This window comes from Emydura macquarii, unplaced genomic scaffold (assembly GCF_026122565.2).
Source record: "Emydura macquarii macquarii isolate MOO-44397 ecotype Brisbane River unplaced genomic scaffold, CSIRO-AGI_Emac_v2 contig_2897, whole genome shotgun sequence".
NCBI lineage: Eukaryota > Metazoa > Chordata > Testudines > Chelidae > Emydura > Emydura macquarii.
The window spans coordinates 3,521,954-3,543,122 of NW_027133034.1; the positions used below are offsets into that span (position 1 = coordinate 3,521,954).

Below are 21,169 nucleotides of genomic sequence, written 5' to 3' on the forward strand. Positions count from 1 at the left end.
ATAATCACATTCTGACTGGAGGTGTGTTAGAGCTTATCAGTAGATCAGCTTTTCTATAGCTGCTTGTCAATGTAGCTTTTAGATGAAAATAGAAAATCTAATCATCATCTAAATTATATCAAAGACTACATTCACCTGTTTATCTACATCATTATTACAAACTAATTAATAAAACCCCCAAAATCTTATACTAATTATAACAAAAGTAGGGAACAAAAACAAAATAAAAAATTACAACATACAAAAAATGTGTAAGTAGTTTTTTCTAAGGAAGCTTTATTACAGACGTCAGTGGTAACATTCACAAAAGAGCTTAAGTACCATTTTCAACAGTGACTTTTGAAAATTTTACTCCCTAGTTAAATAAAATAGGTCTGATTCCTTCTAAATCAACAGGAATTTCCTTAAACTCTGTTTAATAGGAGAAGGGCAAACATGTATATTTGAGCCTTACTAAATTAACAGAGTAGTTGCTTGCCGAAAGGTACCTCTCTGTGGTATTTGAGATACCACAGTTTTCCCCACTTAGGATAGGAAATAACTGTGGTAGCTGTGGTATCCGGTTAAAAGTGCTCATTTGATGGGTACTGCATTTATAATTACAAGTTATGTAGATTCCTCTTCTAAATGTCCCTGGTGATATGCTTAGTCTTTCTCCACAAGAGTTCCCTTCTTAAGCAGCCATCACAGCCAATTCTTAACACGATTGAACTTGCAATTTTACTATTGAATAATGTATACTTTTATTACCAAGCTATATAAAATTACCCAGTGCTGTTGTCAAAATAAAAGTTTTTCTCTGATCGATTTTTCTGCAACTCCACCATTGAAGTTACTGATGTATAGTCCACCACACTATAATAAGCAGATGTTTGCCTTTGAAAGACATCAAATGTTACTTGAAAAGTTGTGCCTGATGGATAACAGAGACCAACCCGAATCCAGTCATTCCTGAAAATGCAGTGAAACACAAAATTGTTATAATTCACTCATCTGAGCAAGTTTCATGTTTTTGTGGTGGTGGAAACAAAAAGCTCTGATCCTTTTAAAATCTATTTGTTTATAAATGGACATCACAGCAAGAAGCACAGAAAACCCAAGTGCAAAAGTGAATACTTTATTTTTTTCACCCAGACTCCTCTTTACTGTCTTAGCAAACATGATGTCTTTTGGGAGCTGGTGAATTTAAAAATAAAAAGTTGATGATTAAAAAAAAAAAAAAAATCAGGTTTTGTTTTTTTTTAAATGAAATTATTTAAAGTTAAATTTGAAATTGACAACCTATGTTAGGGCCTAAAGTTATTATAATCTATTAAAATAATTTAAGTTAAATACAAGAAATAATATTAAGCAGTACACGTTAACTGCTGAAGTTTTGAATGAAGTCAAATGACTAAACTGATGGAAATCACTAAACACTTGAAACCAGAATTTTTTGAAGTATTAAACCAGTTTTTGACAGCAACAGCCTGTTCTGCAGGTAGAGAGAATATTTTCATTTCAGTTTATTCAACAATTTCAGTTCAAAAACTAATTCATTCAAAGTTAAGAGCTGAAAAAGCAGAAAAGCTGTTTTCCTCTTCCAATCTATGAATAAAAGCTATATGTGAGAGGAGGTGGTCTACTAATTCTAAAGTCTAGAAGGACACAGTGAACAGAAACAACCTGTTCAATGTACTAACTACAGATAATTCTTCCTCTGTTTAATAAATCAGATAGTTTTAAATGCAAAACAGGTTTTGATAAAGTTTATTTTTTCTTATGTAGCCAGCACTTAAGGTAGTTTTAGTTAATAAAAAAATAAAATGTTTTTGTGCACTTTTAGTTCAATTTCAATTTCAATCAAAATTGAGCTTAACATGAATTTCACCTGAAAAAAAAAATTAAGAATATAACTGCTTAAGTAGATATGTATAAATATAGAGTATCCTACTGGTTAGCAAAAAGCAGCACCAAATTCAGTGCAAAGGTATATTTAGTTGCAAAATCAACATGTTTAATGGTTACCAACCAATGCAAATCAGTGTTTCTTTAAGAAACTAAAAAGTACAAATGCAAAACATGAATAAAATCATGTATTTAAATCAAGTTTTCCTGCTTGCTGATTTAAATCATGATAAAAATTTCAATGATTTAAGTCACTTTGATTTAAATCAATGTACCCTGCTTTGGATACAAATTTCCATTTTCCAATTTGACATATTGCATCTTATTCAGGTGACTCTTAGCAAGTCCAGTGATAGGTCAAACCATTTACAGTTCTACTTTGCAAAACTTCACACGCTAATAAAGCAAGAGGGCTTTCCTTTAAATGTTTCTTTACAGCATTTTTACGTATAGCTCCACTCAGCTTTTGGTCTAGGTTTCCAGTACACATTTTGCTCTTTCAGATAAATCAAGCTCCATTCTTACTCATGGCTGTAATTTTGAATGTATAACTATTTTTGCCACACACTATTTCAAAGGCAAAAATGAAAGGAAACATACCTGTTAAAGTTAATGAGATAAAGAAAAGTGGTTTGTGGAGCTTGTCCATTCCAATGTATTGTATAGCCCTTTTGGAGCATTATTACAGGCTGGTACTGTTGAAAGGCAGCTCGCTGGTTAATACCTCGGAGTGCCATGGGGCTGGATGGATATTCATCTCGTACGATGGTCATAATAAGATTCTGTGGGTTCCGTGTCTGGATGTACATCTTTAAAAAAAAGACAGACAGAAGAGTAGGAAAGATTTGAAGTTATCTGACAATTTTTGATCAGTTTCACTAGAAACAATACAATATAATGAGAGAAAGCACACACACACACACACACACACACACACACACACACACACACGGTAAACAGAATCTCTAGAACATTAGATGTCATGTCTGGAGGCCCCAATGAGCTTGCACTGTGCACACAATTAAAGACAGCCGCTGTCCTGTACAGTTTACAATCTAAATAGACAAGGCAGACAATATTTTCTCCATTTTACAGAGAGGAAACAGAGGAACAGCGAGATTAAATGAGTTGCTTAAATTAAGTTGCTTAAGTTTGTGGCAAAACTAGGACTTGATTCCAGTAGAGGGATTTGTATTTAGAAAGCTATCATTCACGTTTTTAATAATATTGTGAAAAAGAACTGCAAGTGTAAGAAAATCCCCATACTTAAATGTTTTGGCCAACCAGACTGCAGTATGCAGGTGATGGCAAGTCAACTCACTGCATAAAGATTCACTTTTTACATTTGACATCATACCTTCCCCTCTATTCTCTCTACAGCAAATTGTTCTGAACTGCTTAGAAGGCAAAGTAAGTGTAAAATAAATTTTTAAAAACCCACCGAGGAAGGGCATTTCAGTTTTGATACATTTTTCTTCAAGTCTTGTGAATGTACACAAAATATAGAATACACAAAGAACTAACTGTACTAACCTGTGCATAGGTCCCACTGCAGACCACACCATTCCAACTTGTAACATTAATGCATTTTGGATGTCGGATCAGGAAATTATCCAGTCTGGCAACGTAAGTGTCCTTGTATTCGGTCACAGAACCATCTACATCATGGAATACTGAGTTCTTGTCACCATCTAGCTCACTGTCTTCAAACCAGGGACCAGGTTTACCAAAGAAAACTTTCAAAGAAACCTCACCATAAAAGGGAAGAGAAACATACCAATTAAGTCTCCCCCAGAAAGCCACCCATTTCAGTAGTGCTACTACATGTACATAGTTAGTGACACATTGAAATGTTTGTCAATGTATGCAGAGACAATCAGGGGTCTGACAAGGTTTATGAGCTGAATAACCTTTCTAATGAGGACAACAGTCTTGCAAAACAGAATTTCATTATTTTGTTGTAGGCATGGTTTTCCGTTAACATATTAAGCCCTGGTGATTCAGATTTCTGCTAAGTGCTTCAGAATTGTGTAAATTCATGATTTCGGCTGCCTCAGGTCTTAAAGAATGTCATCTCAGTATTATCATTACACGTCCACAATCACTTGTTTTGGAGCTCAAGGAAAGCATTAAAAACCAAACCAAAACGTTTTTGGTCTACTCCCTGTCTCCACAGCTGAGCTTAACAGAAACTGGTAGCTGAACAGTATTTTTTTGTTTGTTTTTTATTCACAGCCAAGATTAAGGTCAGGGAACCTCCTGCCTGAGATGCCACAACCAATTCAAAGACGCCACAAATTGACAGCTCAACTTGAACACAAAGTTGAAGCTTCTAGCTTCAGCAGAAACTAAGGATTTTAGACTTTTGGACACTTTGAGCCTCATGTGTCTTTCACTGAATTCCGAGATGGAAAAAGCCTCGTAGATCATCTAATCCATCTCCCTGCAGTGCAGTACATTTACCGATGGATCATCCAGTCTAATTTCACTGTGTACTGGGCTTCTCTTTCAGAAGAGGCGGCTTACACAGAGCCTCTTACACAGGCTAAGAGATCTCATTCACTCAAGATTAACACAGCTTTATTTCATCTTAAGATTTATTATTATTACTATTTTTTTTTTTTTTTTTTTTTTTTTTAAAGAAGACCTATCTGAGGCACAAGTCTTTTCCTCAGAAGAGCACACACAACTCACTGATGTCAACGGCAGTTGTGTATAACTTGCTCTTATTCTTATAGCATTGTTTTAACAGTCAGCCATCTGACTTAAAAATAAATAAAAAGGTTTGCATTAAGAAACAAACTTCAGACAATGTGTTTTCTGCGACATAACTGCCTGCCTGGGTTGGGAGGCATTGGTCTCTGGTTTCAAGCCTCACTATGCAGTTGTCAGCAACTGCACAGCCTAAAAGGAGTAAGTTCTTTACTATGAAATTCTATATTTCTATATTCTATATTAGAATTCTATATTAGAATTGAATATCAGAATTCCAAGGTTAGAATATTAGAATTCAAAAGTAACTCTTATAACTAAAGTAAGCAAGCAAACGATAAAAAAGAAAGTTAAGTTTCCAGACTAATACAACATATATCTGTAAATTTAATTAACTTAAAGAACAGATTACTCTAAATTAATCATGTGCGAATTTCAAAAAAGTTTGGAAGCTCTGTTTGTGAATAAATTTTGGACATTTACTGAAAACTCTTTGGGCTGGAAACCTCACACAAACAGACTTTTGTGATTTCCTGTACTGCCTGGTAGGTCAGAAACAGTACAAGAACACCACTTCTCATGAGATTTTAGTACAATCATTTCTGGCTGAAATCAGGAAGTTCAAAGGCATGAAACCAAGTATGGTTTTCAGCCCTCAAAGGTCCAATTCAGTCTCAATTGTAAGTGAAAAGAGGAGAAGCTGGTTGACATTAATTTTGAACCCATCTATCTCAACGCCTTCTACAGCAGCCCAAAAAGATCCTTAAAGTGGCAGATTCCCCTTCTATCACTGCTTTGCATAATAGACGTTACCTGGGGGACCTCAGTTTGGGCCCATTCGTCTGAAGGGAAGCAGGTACTTGCACAGAGATAGGAAGAAGGAAAACAAGGCCCAATAGTGGAAGTCAGCACAGAAGTGGGCCAGGTGCAAGCAATGTGGGGAGTGCACATGGGACTCCCCTTTGTTTGAGGAAATAGAAGGACATCACCAAAATTCAATCAAATTCTCATTGATCTCCTATCTGAGACACTTGACACAAAATTCATCCTTCCCTGCTCCATGAAGTCTCCCTTTTCTACCCCATCCACTGAAAATGAATTTTAAAATAAGCTTACATTTGTATCAAACTTAACGAGAGAAATGTTGTTTTTAGGTGTTATCTGCCAGGGGTTTTTCATCAGGAATCCAATTGCACTGGTGTATCTATCAGCAGTTGGCACAAAGTTTTTAAAGGTGCATTTGGTAAGATGAATGGGTCCATCGTAAATCTGAAAACCTCGGATTGGAAATGTCCTGTTGAAAATGTAATACGTTTAATACACACCCAGGTATGCATACACTACCTGTTAGTCTTGGCTCAGGGTCCCTGAGAGGCAATGCTTCCCTCCGCTTAAAAGCATAAAAAAATGCAGTGCTAAGACAATGGTTTGTAGGGTGGGACTCTATAAACAAATGAAGTCTTCCCTTCACTATCAACCTCTAGCTAAGAACCCATCTCTCAAATTCTAGAATTAGGAAAGGAAGATGAGCTGCCTCCAGCCCACCCAATTCCTCCCCTTTGCCTCTGCCTCCTTCTTCTCCCCGTCACATGTCCTACCAGCACAGAGCCACCCCGCCGTATGTGAGGCAAGGAGCACAATCTAGCAGTGGGTGACTAAGTTTCCCAAAGCAAGCCACTGAGGAGATGAAGGTTGTTTGACACAGGGAGAGGAGTGGGACAGTAATCCCAAACCAGCCACTCAAAATCCCCCAGCCACAAACTCTCTCTCCTTTACACCAGTCCCAGGTGTTTCAAACCCCACTGGACTTGGTGGTGGTGTAAGACCTAAGAGTTACAGCAATTCATGGTACTATGTATGGAAACTTGGAGTTAAAGATGCAATTCAGCATACCACTTGGTTTCTTGAAGGCACAGAAATCAACTGTTAATATGCACGACTTTCAACAAATTATTGATTTAGTACAAGGAGAAACTTTAATTTTTGTATTCTACTTTCTCATCACTAATGTTTCATTACAAAGTTGCACAGTTTTTTTAGATAAGCAATAAAAATTGAAATGTTAGTAATCAATGAATGAAGATTTGACAGCAAGAACACATGAAAAAGAGAAACAGCTCACTGCCCCATATGCTGTATTAAAAAAGGGGCATAATCCTCCATTTGAGATCTTTCACCTCCCACAAGTTTGATAGTAGTTTAAAAAAAAAAAAAAAAAAAAGTGCAAGATTTCCTACACTGCCATATTAATGCGCCTTAACTGTGCCGCTGGAAGGGCCACTCCTAGGTCTGAGAGGACCTACAGAAGGTCAGTAAAGGTGCAAGTTAGCATCAACTGTGCCAACAGTTTTTCGAATGAGGACCCTTGTTCATTGCAAACAGGGCTGAGATGGTTCAACTAATCTGATATAAGGTATCCACCAGCCATCTGACTATAACAGTTTGTCACTGCTAATCTTGCCTGGATTCAAACTGCCAGCCCAGAAGGAGAAGGTGGTACATTCTGTTATCACATCCCCAAACGACACAGAGCCCCTTGTAGTCAAGTTTAATCTTGGGAGTATTTTTTTATTCCATGAAATGTAATACTAGTTCTAAATTTACAGTGCTATTCCAATCAGACACAAAAAGTACATTCTGGAAAAAGTAACTTTGTTTTGCCCACTGAAACACTAACCGATTTCTGGGTAGAGTGCGATTTTTATTGTCTATTCCTCCAGTTCCTGAGTATTTGTTTTGGCCACCATGAAAGCCATAATTCCTGCTCTCGCCAACAAACAGAGATTCTGATACTTTCTGGCTGGAGCCTTCATCTTTTGGGAAGCTTCCATCACTATCAAAATGAAGTCAGAGATTACTGATGTTACTACAACGAAACGAAAGTTATATTGTTCTGAAATACAAAGACAAAGACATCCTACCATTTTTAACTTTTTTATCTTTATCTAAGCAAAGCAGGCAAAGCCTCTTGATTAGAAGTGTAGCGCAATATACAATTGAATTGCTGCTTTTCAAAAACCCTAGCCTTAAAACATGACAATTAATTGATTTGTCCATTTTAAGTATTACACTTAGTTGCTCCCCTCGTACTCCAATCCCCTCTTTAAAACCTGTATTTTCAGTATTAAGAACTTTTAGTTATGCAAGGTGAAAAGCTAGGACAGTGTAAACTTCCCTAAAGTTCTGGTCATGTCATTTAATTATCTAGTACAGTGGTTTCCAATCTTTATGGATTGAGGGCCACAAATACGATTTTTATAACCCTGAAGGGCCACCAGTTATCTGCCAGCAGCTGCCTTCCCCCATCATTGGAACCAGCGGGAAGGAGTTCAGCGAGGAGTATCTCCCGCCCCCCTGGCTGCAGCAGGGAACCCTGAGCTTCACCTGGGTCCCTAAGCAGTGGCTCCCTTCTGCAGCCAGGGGGAGGGGAGATCAGTGCTCCCCTCCCTCTGGCTGCAGCAGGGACCCCAGCGGCTAGCAACCCTAGCAGAGCGCTTTGCCATGCTCCCTGTTACAGCCAAGGGGAGGGAGGTGCTGATCTCTCCTCCCCTTGGCTGCAGCAAGGAGCCTACAACGTCTTTCAGCCCCGCAGCAATGCGCTCCACCTGGGTCCTCAAGCAGCAGCAGCTCCCTTCTGCAGTCAATGGGAGGGGAGCAGGGGACATTCTGAAAGCCGGTTGGAAACCACTCACCTAGTATCATGACGATTTATCGGAGCCCAGTAGAAGCAGACTCAGAGTCAAAACTGATGAGAGACATTCCCCTTTTGTAAACCCTCTTGGCGTTCTTGTTGTCATTTTCACACTTCTAATATTTTTAGATTTGTTTTCTAAATAGCCCCAGCATCACATCTACTTCCTATTCTTTGACTTATACTGTCAAAACTAAAGCTAGGAAGACTGAGAACATAACAATGAAATTCAGTACAAGGGTACTTACCTGGCAAAAGTTAAACCTATTCCATTATCAGCAAACCTATGAGAGAAAATTATTTGTGAACAAAGCAAATTTCAAACCACGTACAATACTTTCAGTGTTCATTAAATGTGCATTAAATGTTGTATCTGACAAAGTGGGTTTCTGCCCACAAAAGCTTATGTCCAAATAAATTTGTTAGTCTTTAAGGTGCCACAGAACTCGTTATTTTTATTTTAGTTTCTCAAAGGGTAAGAGCACACAGATTCACTTCAAACTGAATCAACTCTGAAACTGTGTGTGAAATGAAACTTTCAAAAACCACCATAGTTGTTATACTCACAGATTTCTAGTGTTTTAAAATCAGTATAATTGTTTCTATATCGTTTTGTTAAGTGGCAATATGATTGCTTCAGAAGAAACCTCAAATATATTAAAAGTCAAAGTTCTTAAAAGTACTTTCTACAGTTTCGGTTAGTTTATAGACTCAAGTTCTCTCAATTTTAAATCCTTGTTTCTCATTTAAATGAAATTTCCATGTAACCTTGCATGGACTTAGTTTCAGCCCCATTAGTGGAATGACAGAGTCAAAAAGCTTCAGTGGTTTAGCTCTGCCTCTCTCTTTCAAAACCTTATTTTAAGATGGGCTTTTCCAGACTTTACAACTCACACTTTTACTAGCTGTTATATCTTTATCCAGGAGAATGTCTTTTTTATAGCATGTAGATGTTTGCTCTGGAACACCTACCCAGAGTTCCGAATGATGATGTCTCCTCCTCTGACCCAAGCCCCATGATCATTGTTTTTAAAAGCAATTAGTCTGTCAATCAAAGCAGCAACTCGGGGCTTCTCAGGGTCTGCATCTTGATGAGGTCGAAACCTTAGAAAGGGAGGAAAAACAAAACACTTGAAAGGAACATATCTGATTTATGCTCTGTGTATGTGTATATGCTGTGGTATATTCCAAAATATAAACACTTGCACTCATTGAACAGGCCAAATCAGCTCCAGCACTGTGCCCAAGACAAAAAGGCCCAAGTAGAAAGACGACAGAGACTAGACCCTAATTTCACTGAGACTGCCCCCACAATTCCACAATTCTGTTCCCACAGCAATGTCTTCACAGGTTTCAGAGGTCTGACCACCCTATTCTGGGAAAGAAGCAATAAAAGAGGGGGAACATTAATCTTCTTTTCTCTTTCCAGAAGGACTAGGTTATTTCCCCACTATGGATTCCCAGCCTACTTTTCCTGAAATGTGCCGGCTCCTTTGTTCCACGACTTGAGTCTCATCCCCTTCTTCTCTTGTTTTCCCTTGTGTCTTTTCTTCCCTCCTCTTTTCCTTGCAGCATTAACCTGATAGTCTGGAGGGAGAGGAGGAAGACTGACATTGCCCAAAAGGGCACATGGGGCTGTTGCTACACTAGACAGAAGGCTGGAGGGTTGCCTGCTGACTGCTCCCTCCTAGATCTCTCAAGTGCACCTAATTTTGTCGACTGCTCTTCATCTGGGTAGGACAAATGTTTCTCCACTCCTCCTCAAATACCTACATCATATCTGCTGCCTAGCTGGTCCCAGAGAGCAGTGGCAGCTGCAGCCAATTTTTGACCCAGAGTAGCAGTGTACATGAACTCCAGTGTACAGAACACAAAAGCAACAAGGAGGATGGAAGAAAGAGTCTGGATAGATGCTAGTGGTGCTGCCAATTGAGGAGCCCATGAACGCCCAAGGGGCTTAAGGAATATTCGGTTTCCCTGTTTTAAGATAACCGGGAAAGTGAAAAATAATCTATACCCACTCTGTATTTTTATTAATAGGAACACAAAAGTAACTTGATAGAGCCAAATGTACAGGTACATTTTATGGAAGGAGAAAAACCCACAAAATAATTGCTATGAAACTTGGCCCAGTCCTACACATTTTGGAGCTCTCCGAGCCTCATTTGCTGTATATGAAGTTGAACAACGCTGCTCCTTCCCCTCCTGCCCACCTCAGCCACTCCTCTCTACTCTGCTCCCAGAAGCATCAGAAGCAGAGAAGAGATAAAGACAGGGAGTGGAGAAGGAAGCAGTTCACAGCTGGCCTACTCCTGCCTTCTCAGTGATCTAGAGTGGCAAGGAACCTTGGTTTGTGTTTGTTTGTTTGTTTTTAAAAAAATCCTATGGTAGCTGACTGACTTCTGCTGGAACAAGAACATCTGGGCCTGAATTTAAGAACCATGGATGGCTGACCAGTTTGACACATAAATCACATCACTATACATCAGTTCAGCCAACAATGAACTTTATGAAGATTAACTAAAAGGCTTTGCAAAGGCCTTTCCTGCAGTTTCATCTGGGAAAACTATTGTAGTATATTATGAAGGTAATTTTACAATAAGATACGTTAATTTAAACCTTAGTAAGGGAGATGTCCACCTTTAAAATAAAAATGGATTATTTTAAATTCTTGTTCAGTTAATACAATCTAATAATCATATATATGCAGTCTGTCAGATTCTTTTAAATTGCAGATTGCACAGTCCTACCTGAAGACAGTAGTTATGACAAGGTTACATTTCCCTGATCAGGGAAACAATGGATTTCACAAGATTTAGTCACTGAAACTATTTTCAGTTAACTCAGACAAGCTCAAGGTTTCTGTCTACAGGATGGAAGATGCAGGATCTCATAGATACTGTATACTCAAAATGACAATCATCCTCTCCCAGGAAACAGAATTTTTATTAAATTTCTGATGCTAATATGGTCTCCCAACATCCCATAAATAACTTCTAACACAGAACACTACTCAAAAGGTATGTTTTTCCTCAGCGAATTGCAGAGACAGACAAACGATCAGATCCTTCTCTCTCTCTTTGGCAACTCTCCTCTATGCTATGCAGATCCTGCAACCACTATACCAGACACCCTCCCAGAAGTTGGTTTCCAGAAGTTGCTTCAGTGACGTGCCCTTACCTCATCTCATAAATATTGGTTCCTCCTCCAGCCTCTTTAGATGTGTGCTTCAGTGCTTCCCCTCTAGCAACTCCCTCCCAAGCGCTCTGCTATCCAAACATACATGCATCCTGACTCCTGTCTCTCAAGGTGTGTCTACACACCAAAGAAAAACCCACAGCTGGCCCATGCCAGCCAACTTGGGCTCACAAGACCGCGGGGCTGTTTCATCACTGTGTACACTTCGGGCTCATGCTGGAGCCCAAGCTCTAGGACCCTTCCATCCCGCAGAGTCCTATAGTCCAGGCTCCAGCCCGAGCCCGAGGTCTACACAGCAATGTCACAGTCTTGCAAGCTGTCAGGTCAGCAGGCATTGGTTAGCCATGAGTTTCTCTTTCCTGTGTAGACGTACCCTCAGTTTCCAGACAGCCTCCAGCACACACAGATACCATTCAGCCCCTTGAAATAGTTATTCTAGGTAAATAATGCTTTAAGTTCCTCCACTATGATTCCTGTCTCTCATCCCTGATCTCCTGTGTAAAGAATCTCTTGTTTTGTTTCCTTGGATGCTCATGCTGTGTTTTAGTCCTCTAAAATGTTTCTGAAACACTTTCAGCTTTTCAGTGCTCTTCTTTGTTCCCTCTGAGCCTACAGTGTATTCTCATAAGATGTCATATACTTTGTTTTGGTCTCCAATCCCTAGCTACGATTACTTTGTTGGTTATTCACACTGGTTTTATCCGCCTTTTGTCATAATTTCTGAACTGAGAGTTCACTTCCAAAGTATGAAGTACAGTAGGCTCTCCAAGTCTTGCCCTTTCCTCTCTCTGTCCATACCTATCATTCAACTGTCCCCATCCTAAATGGAGGTCAGTTCAAATAAATAGACAGATACTGTATATTCCCCTTACCCAATGACATTTTCCAGCTCAGGAAAATTAACACTTTGAAAGTTGTTTATTTTACTAGATCCTACAGCAGGGTATGGGTAGATATAACCATTCAAATAAAATTAGTCAGCCTATAAGAAGGAACCTTTCCAGTCTCACCACTATTCTTTTACTGAGCAAGCTACGTTAGAAACCCTGGAGAGAATTCAGGATGTGTCTATGCACATACTCAACCAATTAATATCCTGCAATAGCTGCTCTCAAGTTGCACTGTTGAGCTACATATTCAATAAGCTACTACAAACCTTAGGGAGAGATTTTCAAAAGGCACAAAGGGCAGCTAGGTGCCCAACTCTAATTAACTTGCGATTTGAGTTGGACCTTTGAAAGTCTCTTCCACTAGCTCCTTTAGACTGAACCACAAGCCAGAGAGTGCAGCAATCAACAGCCTTTAATAGCTTTTCAGTTTTGCAAATCAGAGAGGAAAACATTTTTCAGAGCTTGTTGAAAAGAATGGCTTACTATTGTCGTGAGAGCCAGCCCAGGACAACAGTGTAGAAGGAGCAGCAGACTCCCAGAACAAAGCATGCTCTGCTGATTCAAAAACTGGTGGGTGGGAGGGTGGAGGATTTTTTTATATTATATATATATATATATATATATATATATATATATATATATATATATATAAAAAAAAATAGAAAACTGACAACTATCATGTTTTGCAGATACTGTGAATAAACTTTTAAAATAAGAACACTTTCTAATATTAGGTTATGAATATTTTGAAAGGAGAGGATTGAATTCTGAGAACTTAGCTATTTTAAAATTTTAGTTTGCATTCAATAGTATTAAAAGACCAGATTTTACCTCGCATTGTTGTCAAGACAAAGATATTCCCTTGGATCCTCAGCACTAGCATTGGTGGTTTTTACCCCTTTGTCAATAAATAAACCAGCCTGAAACAAGCGAGGAAAAAAAAATAATTAATTCAACTCAGCCCCCAAGGACTTTACAAAATTATCTTTGGCAATACATCTGAAATTGAATTCACAAAACAGGTGAGTCACCATGTGTATAATGCTGTATTTTTTTAAACATACTCTCCCCTAGTTCTCCATTTCCCTTAGCTAATATGTTTGTTGTTCGTCTGTCAAGTTCAAAGATGATCAAGACATCACTGATTGGTTTGGTTTCTGTGAACACCTGAGGGGCTGATCAGGCCAATTTGAACTTTGAACTGTCTGTGGTGCATTGAACAAGAGAGATGCCATTATGGGTTGTTATATGATTAACAGCAGACTTGCTGCTGTTGTGAGATTTATGCTGCTGGCACGTCTGCTTTGCCTTAGTAGTTCTCCTCCGCTCATAGACTGAGACTCCAATATGGATGAGACTTCACGAGGTAGAATGATCCTGAGCGAGACCTTCCCAAAACTCTGGGTCAGTGTTGAAATGCCTCAAGGATAACTTGAAGGAGTCTTTGAAACATTTCTTCTGGCATCCCATCTGGCATCAGTTTCCTCAGAGTGAAAAAGTGATTCAGCTTCATAACGTGGCATCTGTACACCATCCAGGTTTTGCATGCATACATCAAAGTTGGCAACACAATGGCTTTGTAGACCTTCAGTTTTGTTTGTTGACTAATGCCTCTGAGTTCTCACACATTTGTATGTCATCAGTGAGAGGCCACACTTGCTTTGGCAAGTCTGGCATTGGTTTCATCACTGATGTGAACTGCACATAACAGTGTACTGCCAAGGTCCACTGCCTGGAAGATTTGGCCATTCATTGTGATAGCAGGCTCTACATAAGGCTTCCCTGGGGCAGGCTGGCATGTTACCTAACTAGCATACTCTTCCTAGGGAAGCAGAAAAGCAGTTAGCCTGGGAAAATAGGTCTTAATACTACGTAGGGCGCTCTCAGGACTGAAAACGTTCACAGGAATACTGTAGTTCAGAATTCATTTAAAACATTTTAAATCTGCTATTTTCAAGTGCAATTAACTCTATTACATAGTCCCCTCACAAAAATTTGAAGTCTTGGCTTAGAATATTCCCTACCTTCAACCAAGTTTTAATTTAAATAGAAACATGTGAATTGGTTTAGGCACCTCTATTATAATACATCTCTGATCTGAATACAAGTTTGTCCAACTCTCAATAATTGCCTTCAGTTCTCAAATAGAACTGTTTTTAATGTATGTCCCCATAAAGTTGTGCATCCATGCTGTGACATGGTTATTGTTATTTGTGAGCATGGTTATTGTTATTTGGTTATTATTATAAACCAGAAAGTCAATTACTACAGAACATCCCAAATTATATGGTATATAAAATTTACTGTTTAGGACCTGACTTCAGACAACTCTTATTATGTCACACGTAAGCTAATATAGATGGGAAAAGAAATAAATAGGTGGTTTTATAACATCCCGACATAATTGCCATACAGAGCAACTACTATGCAAGTTTGCTTTTTACTGAAGGGCTTTAGAGCTCACTCTGAATTTATAAGGCAGAAATAAAGAAGACATAGTATCTTATTTTGTCAACAGAAGTTTGCTAATTTAAATAAATTGGAATGACTTTCAATGGCTCCAGAGTTCTTTACGAGTATCCACTGCTACATAGAGCTGAGCTGACACAAACTGCCATACGAAATGGCCTACAGGCTCCTCAAGTCAAATACAGTGAGGTTATAAAGAAGCCTTGAAGTTTGTGTGTTAATGACCAAAGGGGAACAGGTCACTGACAGTTTATGAACCACAACTTTTGGTTCATAGCCACCCTGATCTGTGGTATACCTTGATTCTCAAGGATCTCTGTACTTCAAAGCACCAAATGAAAAAGTCTTAAAACACCGAGCAGTATCTCAGGATTTCAATTTTGGGAAATTAATAATTTCAGTAAGCACGTTATGCACAAACTATAAATCATGGATTTTTTTTTTTTTTTTAAAAGGGAGAGAGGGGGATGAAATTATACCGAAAACAAGAGTATTAAACACCAAAACTACTTTGGGATTGAGCATTACAAGGAACCGCACAAGTGCTATAATATTAGCCAACAAATTTCCAGAAGAGCAAGGTTTTAGTCTCCTGTCTTTGCCATTATGATGTTTTTGTTTAATCATACAGGTCTTTATACTAGAAAATTCACTATTATTAAAGCCCAGGTATCAGCTATTTCTACCCTACCTTAAAATTAGAATGAACTCTGTTGTTATAGAAGACGCCTAGCGGTGTAAGCTCTGCTTTGGTTTCAGGGTACAAGCCATGAGAATCTCCTGTAGAAATCTTGTGGAACAAATACCATATTCCAGCATCCTATAAAGAAGAGGGGGAGAACACATTTTAAAAGTGCCAATTATCTGTCTAATGCCAGCATGTTTAAGTCATCATTACAGCTATATGGACTTTCTCCAAGAAAACAAAAAGGAATTTGAAAATAATTTACATGTCTCAAACAAACAATAAGAACAAAATGAAAACACAACTGATATCCTAGGAGATGGATCATGCTTTCCAAACCTAAGCATTAGAATGTGTCTGAAAAAGAACTGTCTGCAGTGGAACTAAAAATTTGAAGGGAAAAAAAGGCTGTCTGCATCACAATACTCACTACAAGGTTACAAAGAAAAAGGAAAATTTTAGTCACAAATATCTCCTAATTTTGAACATTTCAAGTGTGAACTCAAAGTCACTAGGAAAAAATGTAACCTTTTACATTTCAATGACGTTACATTTCTTTGTAGTCAATCATGTTTTGTTCAACTAGCTAGCAAATCATTTTATTGTAGAACATACAAAAATATTTTTCCATTTATTGTTCTAGTTTGTGTACACCTTCATCACGCTCCATTTTCCCTCATTTCCCAAGCAACTGCTCTTAAAAACATTATGTTTTCCAGTTAGCAGAAGCCTGAAACCCTATGCTACCCCACGAGAGGTAGTGAAGACACAGTAGGTGAGGAGGAGCCTCTGCAGTCCCTGCACACCAGAACAGAGTTCCATTCCATCTCTGGATATGCTAGTATGCTGTGGCAACAAGATCTGAGCTCTTAGGAAAAACCTTCATATAGGGATGGCTCAAGAGCAGTAGAGATTCTCTAACACAAAAGGCTTGAATAGTAAACACAGAGCTGTTGCACTGTACCCTGCAGTTTGCCATTGGGGGAGAAGAGAATGGTTTTAAGCCACCAAAACGCTGCTCCAGAAATGCACATAAAGTCAGATTATTCTAGCTTTATGGGGGATTCAAGGATTTCATCCTGAAGGACAAATTCATCCCCAGCAATCTTGGAAATATAGTTAATTCAGTAAGTACAGACAATTATACAAGCAGATGTGAGACTACCTACTTTATTTTTATTTACAGTGAAACACTTACTTTGCATTTAGTTAAAAATAAATTCCCTAATCTGGACAAGTGAGTGATTTTAATCCAAAAAAACATTTGGAGCCTGAGAACAATGCATAAAGAGATAAGGAAGTTTCTTGTATAGAATCTGTATATGTGCAGAAAATGTACACAAAGTGAAAAATTTTTTTTTTTAAAAGCCACAATTGGGACTGTATTTTGTAACTAAAGATTCAATACTGAAACAGTAGAGAAACTTTATACAAGGTCAACAAAATGGGAAGGTACAGTGTGGAGAAAGGGCTAAGGACTACAATTTTCTTAGTTTATGCAAATGTTTCCAAAGTATCAGACAGTTCAAGTAAAACTTTTTCCGGGATGAGAGGAGGCAATCCAGAAAAAGCACACAGAATAAAAAGGGAAACAAGATTTAAAAGTCCATTCAAACGGTGTAACTGTTTCTAAGTACTGTTACATTATTTCACCACTCTGTCTCTAAGTAGTGAGGACCTCGTAGAAGAATTGGTTGTAGAGGCCAACCTTAGTTCAAGTAATCATGAGTTAATGCAGTTTAAAATAAATGGAAGAATAAATAAAAATAGGTATGGAATTAGGATCCTGGATTTCAAAAGGGCAAACAAAAAAAAAAAAAAAAAAAGCAAAACAAAAAAAGAATTAGTTGGGGAAATGGAGTGGACTCAAGAACTCAAGGATTGAATGTGGAGAAAGCTTGGATTTATTTAAATCAAAAGTTGCAGAAACTATTTGAAGCCTGCCTCCTAAACAAGGAGAAAAAATTCATAAGGAAGGGTTGCAGATCAAACTGGATGAACAAGCATCTCAAATAGGTGAGCAAGAGAAAGCCTACAAGGAATGGAAGAAACATGGCAGGAAAGCTCTCTCTTGGACGTCAGAAAATATAGGGAAAAAGTGAGAACTGCCAAAAGCAAACAAACAGAGATGGAGCTTGCAAAGAAAATTAAAACTCAAGAGTAAAAAGGTTCTTTAGCCATACAAATACAAAGAAATGGGACTGCTAAACATGGAGGATGGGGTGGAGATTAAAGATAATCTACGTATGGCTCTAAACCTAAATTAATACTTTGCCACAGTGTTTAATAAGAGTAATGAGGAGCTTAGAGGCAATGAGAGGGGGACTAATGGGAACAAGAATATTTAAATAGAAATTACCACATCCATGGTGGAAGCCAAATTTAAACAGTTTAATAAAACTGGATTGGGGGGGCCAGATAATCTCCATCCATGAAATTGCAAGTCCAATAGGAAGGGTTTTTAATGAATCCATAAACTTGGGGGTTATACCCTACAACTGAAGAATAGCAAATATTGTACCTACATTTAAGACTGGGGGGGGGGGGGGGAGAGAGAGGAGGAGGAGAGAAGAAAGAGAGAGAAGAAGTGAGCCAGGATACTTCAGGCCTGCAAGTTTGACCTTAAATTGCATGTAAACTCTTTAGAACAAATTTGAAAGGAAATACTTAAAGACACAAAGATAAACGGTAACGGGAATAAAATACAATATGGTTTTATAAAAAAAGATAGATCATGCCAGAACAACCTGATTTTTTTTTTTGAGAAGATCAATGATTTTCTAGACAAGGGAAATGCAGTAGATTTAAGTAAAGAATTTGATGCAGTTCCATATAGGGAATAATTAAACAAACAGGAGAAGATGGGGATTATTATGAGAATTGGAAGGTGGATAAAGAATTGATTAAAGGGGAGACTACCATGGGTCATGCTGAAGAGTGCACAGTCAGGCTGCAGGGAGTTACTACTAGAGTTCCTCAAGGATCAGCCTTGGGAACAATCTTATTTAACATTTTCATCAATTACTTTGGCACAGAGAGGGGGAGTGTGCTAGTAAAGTTTGCAGATGACAAAAGTTGGGAGATATTGCCAATACAATCAACCAGAATATCATACAATATTTTGGGTGACTGAAAACTGGAGTAATAGAAATAGGATGAAATTTAATAGTGCAAGGTCATACACTTGGGGATCTGCATAATAAACAAGAATCTGCACTATAAACTGGGGATGTATCAGGTGGAAGTGATCGAGGAAGAGAAAGATCTGGGAGTATCAGTCATCCTGTGACTGGTCATGAGCCACCAATGTGATACAGCAGTGGCAAAGGCTAATGAAATCCTAGAATGCAACAGGCAAGGTATTTCCAGTAGAGGCAGGGGAAGTGTTACCACCATTATACAAGTCACCGGTGAAACTTCATCTGGAATACAGTGTGCAATTCTGGTCTCCCACATTTAAGAAAGATGAATTCAAACTGGAACAGACGCAGAGAAGGGCTACTAGGATGATCAACAGAAAGGAGAACCTACCTTACAAGAGAAGACTTAAGGAGTTTGGCTTGTTTAGCCTAACAAAATGAAGGATGAGAGAAGAGATGATTGCGCTCTGTAAATACATCAGAGGGATAAACACCATGGAGGGAATGGACTTATGTAAGCTAATTGCCAATATTGGTACAAGAACAAATAGATATAAACTGGCCATCAACAAGTTTAGTCTTGAACTTAGACTAAGGTTTTAACCATCAAAGGAGTGAAGTTCTGAAACTGCTTCCACGGGGGAGCAGTGGGGGCAAAAAAACCTAACTTGTTTCAAGACTGAGTTTGATCAGTTTATGGAGTGGATGGTGTGATGAGATTGTCTACTGTAGTACATGGCCCAGCTGCAACTGCTAGTATCAAATATCTCAAATGGCCAGATAACACCCTAGAAGGGAAAGGCTCTGAGTTACTACAGAGAATTCTTTCCTAGGTGTCTGGCTAGTGGGTCTCACCCACATGTTCAGGGTTTAGTTAAATCACCATATTTAGGATTGGGGGAGAAGTTTGGCAGCGATGGTGGTTTTTTCACCTTCCTCTTCAGCATGGGACACAGGTCACTTGATGGTTTGAACTAGGGTAAATGGTGGAGTATCTGTAACTTGAAGTCTTTAAATCAAGATCTGAGGACTTCAATAACTCAACCAGAGATTATGGGCCTACTACAGGAGCAGGTGAGTCTAGCTCCATAGCCCGCAACGTGCAGGAGGTCAGACAAGAGGATCGTGGTGGTCCCTTCTGGCACATGAGTTACGTGTACTACTGCATTTCACTTTGATTACTGTATCCTCTTGCCAGCCTTCACTTTACTCTGTCCCCTCTACTCTCCCCAATGTGGTCTATTTAAAACACTCCAGTTCATGTTTCTATCTCTTATCCAATATCCACACCCCAAATGCAAAAATAGAATCTGGCCCTTGCTGTGATACATACCTAAGATTCATCATCAATAATTTTATAAATAGCTGCTTACTGGTGTGTAGGACTGAAGCCTAAACTATGAGTCTACTTCCTCCTCATGTTCTATATCTGGTGATAGAAGGGTCTCATCATTCTAGGATTTGTGTTTTGCTTGTCACTGTATTTTACATATCCGTGTTGAGAAAATGACTAACTACATAGCCAAGACAATTAACACATCCTAGTCCACTGTAACAACAACAATATAAACTACAGGAAGTATCAAAGTGTTAACATTAGCATGCATGTACTCATAAGACCCCTGGTTCACAACTGATTTACTAGACACACACCCAAATATAAGGATTAATAATTCAAAATAAAAGGAAGAATTATCTTCTGTTCTCTACAGAACAATATTCAGTATCTTTCAAACTCACATTTAGAAGAGACAGCTTGAATGTACTTCTAAATATAAAAAACACCTACATATGAAAAACTGAAATGCATATCTTTTTAAACAGTGCATGCCTTATCTAAAATAGGAATAGTCTGTCAAAATGTCTATGTGCCTCACCTGTGAGCCTGCTGCTGCATTATTTATAAGATGATTATTGGGATGAGCAATCCAGAATGTTGAAACAGCCCTGCAATATATTATTCAGAAACGATAAATCATTCCTCTCTAATCTCTACAGAAGATTTATCACTCATATCTAGCAAATTAGTAAATGCTAATTTGACATACAAAGCAAGTCTGTCCTGATTTTCAAGTAAGAAATTATGAAGAAGAAAATTTTCTTTAGGAAAAATATGGCTCTCTCTTTCACAAGTCCTCCAGCAAGATCTTGTTTGAAGTCATTAAGATACTATATGCATTGATAAACCATTTTAGTAATAAGTGGCATAAGCTTATTTGGCCTTTACAGCCATTTAAACCATTTTTACACCATTAAAATGGTGGTTTCACAGAGCCTGAGTGCCCTGGCACAAGAATGAGGAAATAGCCAGAAGAGAAGTCTGCTGAATCAACAAGTACCATATCAGGTAGTGACGGTATTTCAACACAAATGTTCATATATTCTATTTGTGTTGTTTAGATTGCTATTTAGAAAACACATTAGCAATGTTCTATTCAAGCTGTCCATCTTTGTTAGCCTAGGTAAAAAAATCTTGCCCATTTGTACAGCAACAAGA

General features: G+C 38.3%; 1 protein-coding gene across 4 annotated transcripts in view; it reads right to left on the minus strand.

Annotated features, from left to right (window-relative positions):
- CEMIP2 (cell migration inducing hyaluronidase 2) overlaps window positions 1–21,169 on the minus strand; it is an 83,066-nt gene that overhangs the window by 7,986 nt on the left and 53,911 nt on the right. For all 4 annotated transcript variants that reach the window (XM_067569154.1, XM_067569152.1, XM_067569153.1 and 1 more), the window contains 10 exons: window positions 20,550–20,619; window positions 15,539–15,667; window positions 13,210–13,298; window positions 9,263–9,394; window positions 8,539–8,574; window positions 7,277–7,432; window positions 5,716–5,893; window positions 3,421–3,636; window positions 2,488–2,696; window positions 769–951 (listed from right to left, as the gene is read on the minus strand). In XM_067569154.1, coding sequence (XP_067425255.1) covers window positions 769–951; window positions 2,488–2,696; window positions 3,421–3,636; window positions 5,716–5,893; window positions 7,277–7,432; window positions 8,539–8,574; window positions 9,263–9,394; window positions 13,210–13,298; window positions 15,539–15,667; window positions 20,550–20,619 — 1,398 coding nt within the window. The remainder of the gene's footprint in view (window positions 1–768; window positions 952–2,487; window positions 2,697–3,420; window positions 3,637–5,715; window positions 5,894–7,276; window positions 7,433–8,538; window positions 8,575–9,262; window positions 9,395–13,209; window positions 13,299–15,538; window positions 15,668–20,549; window positions 20,620–21,169) is intronic.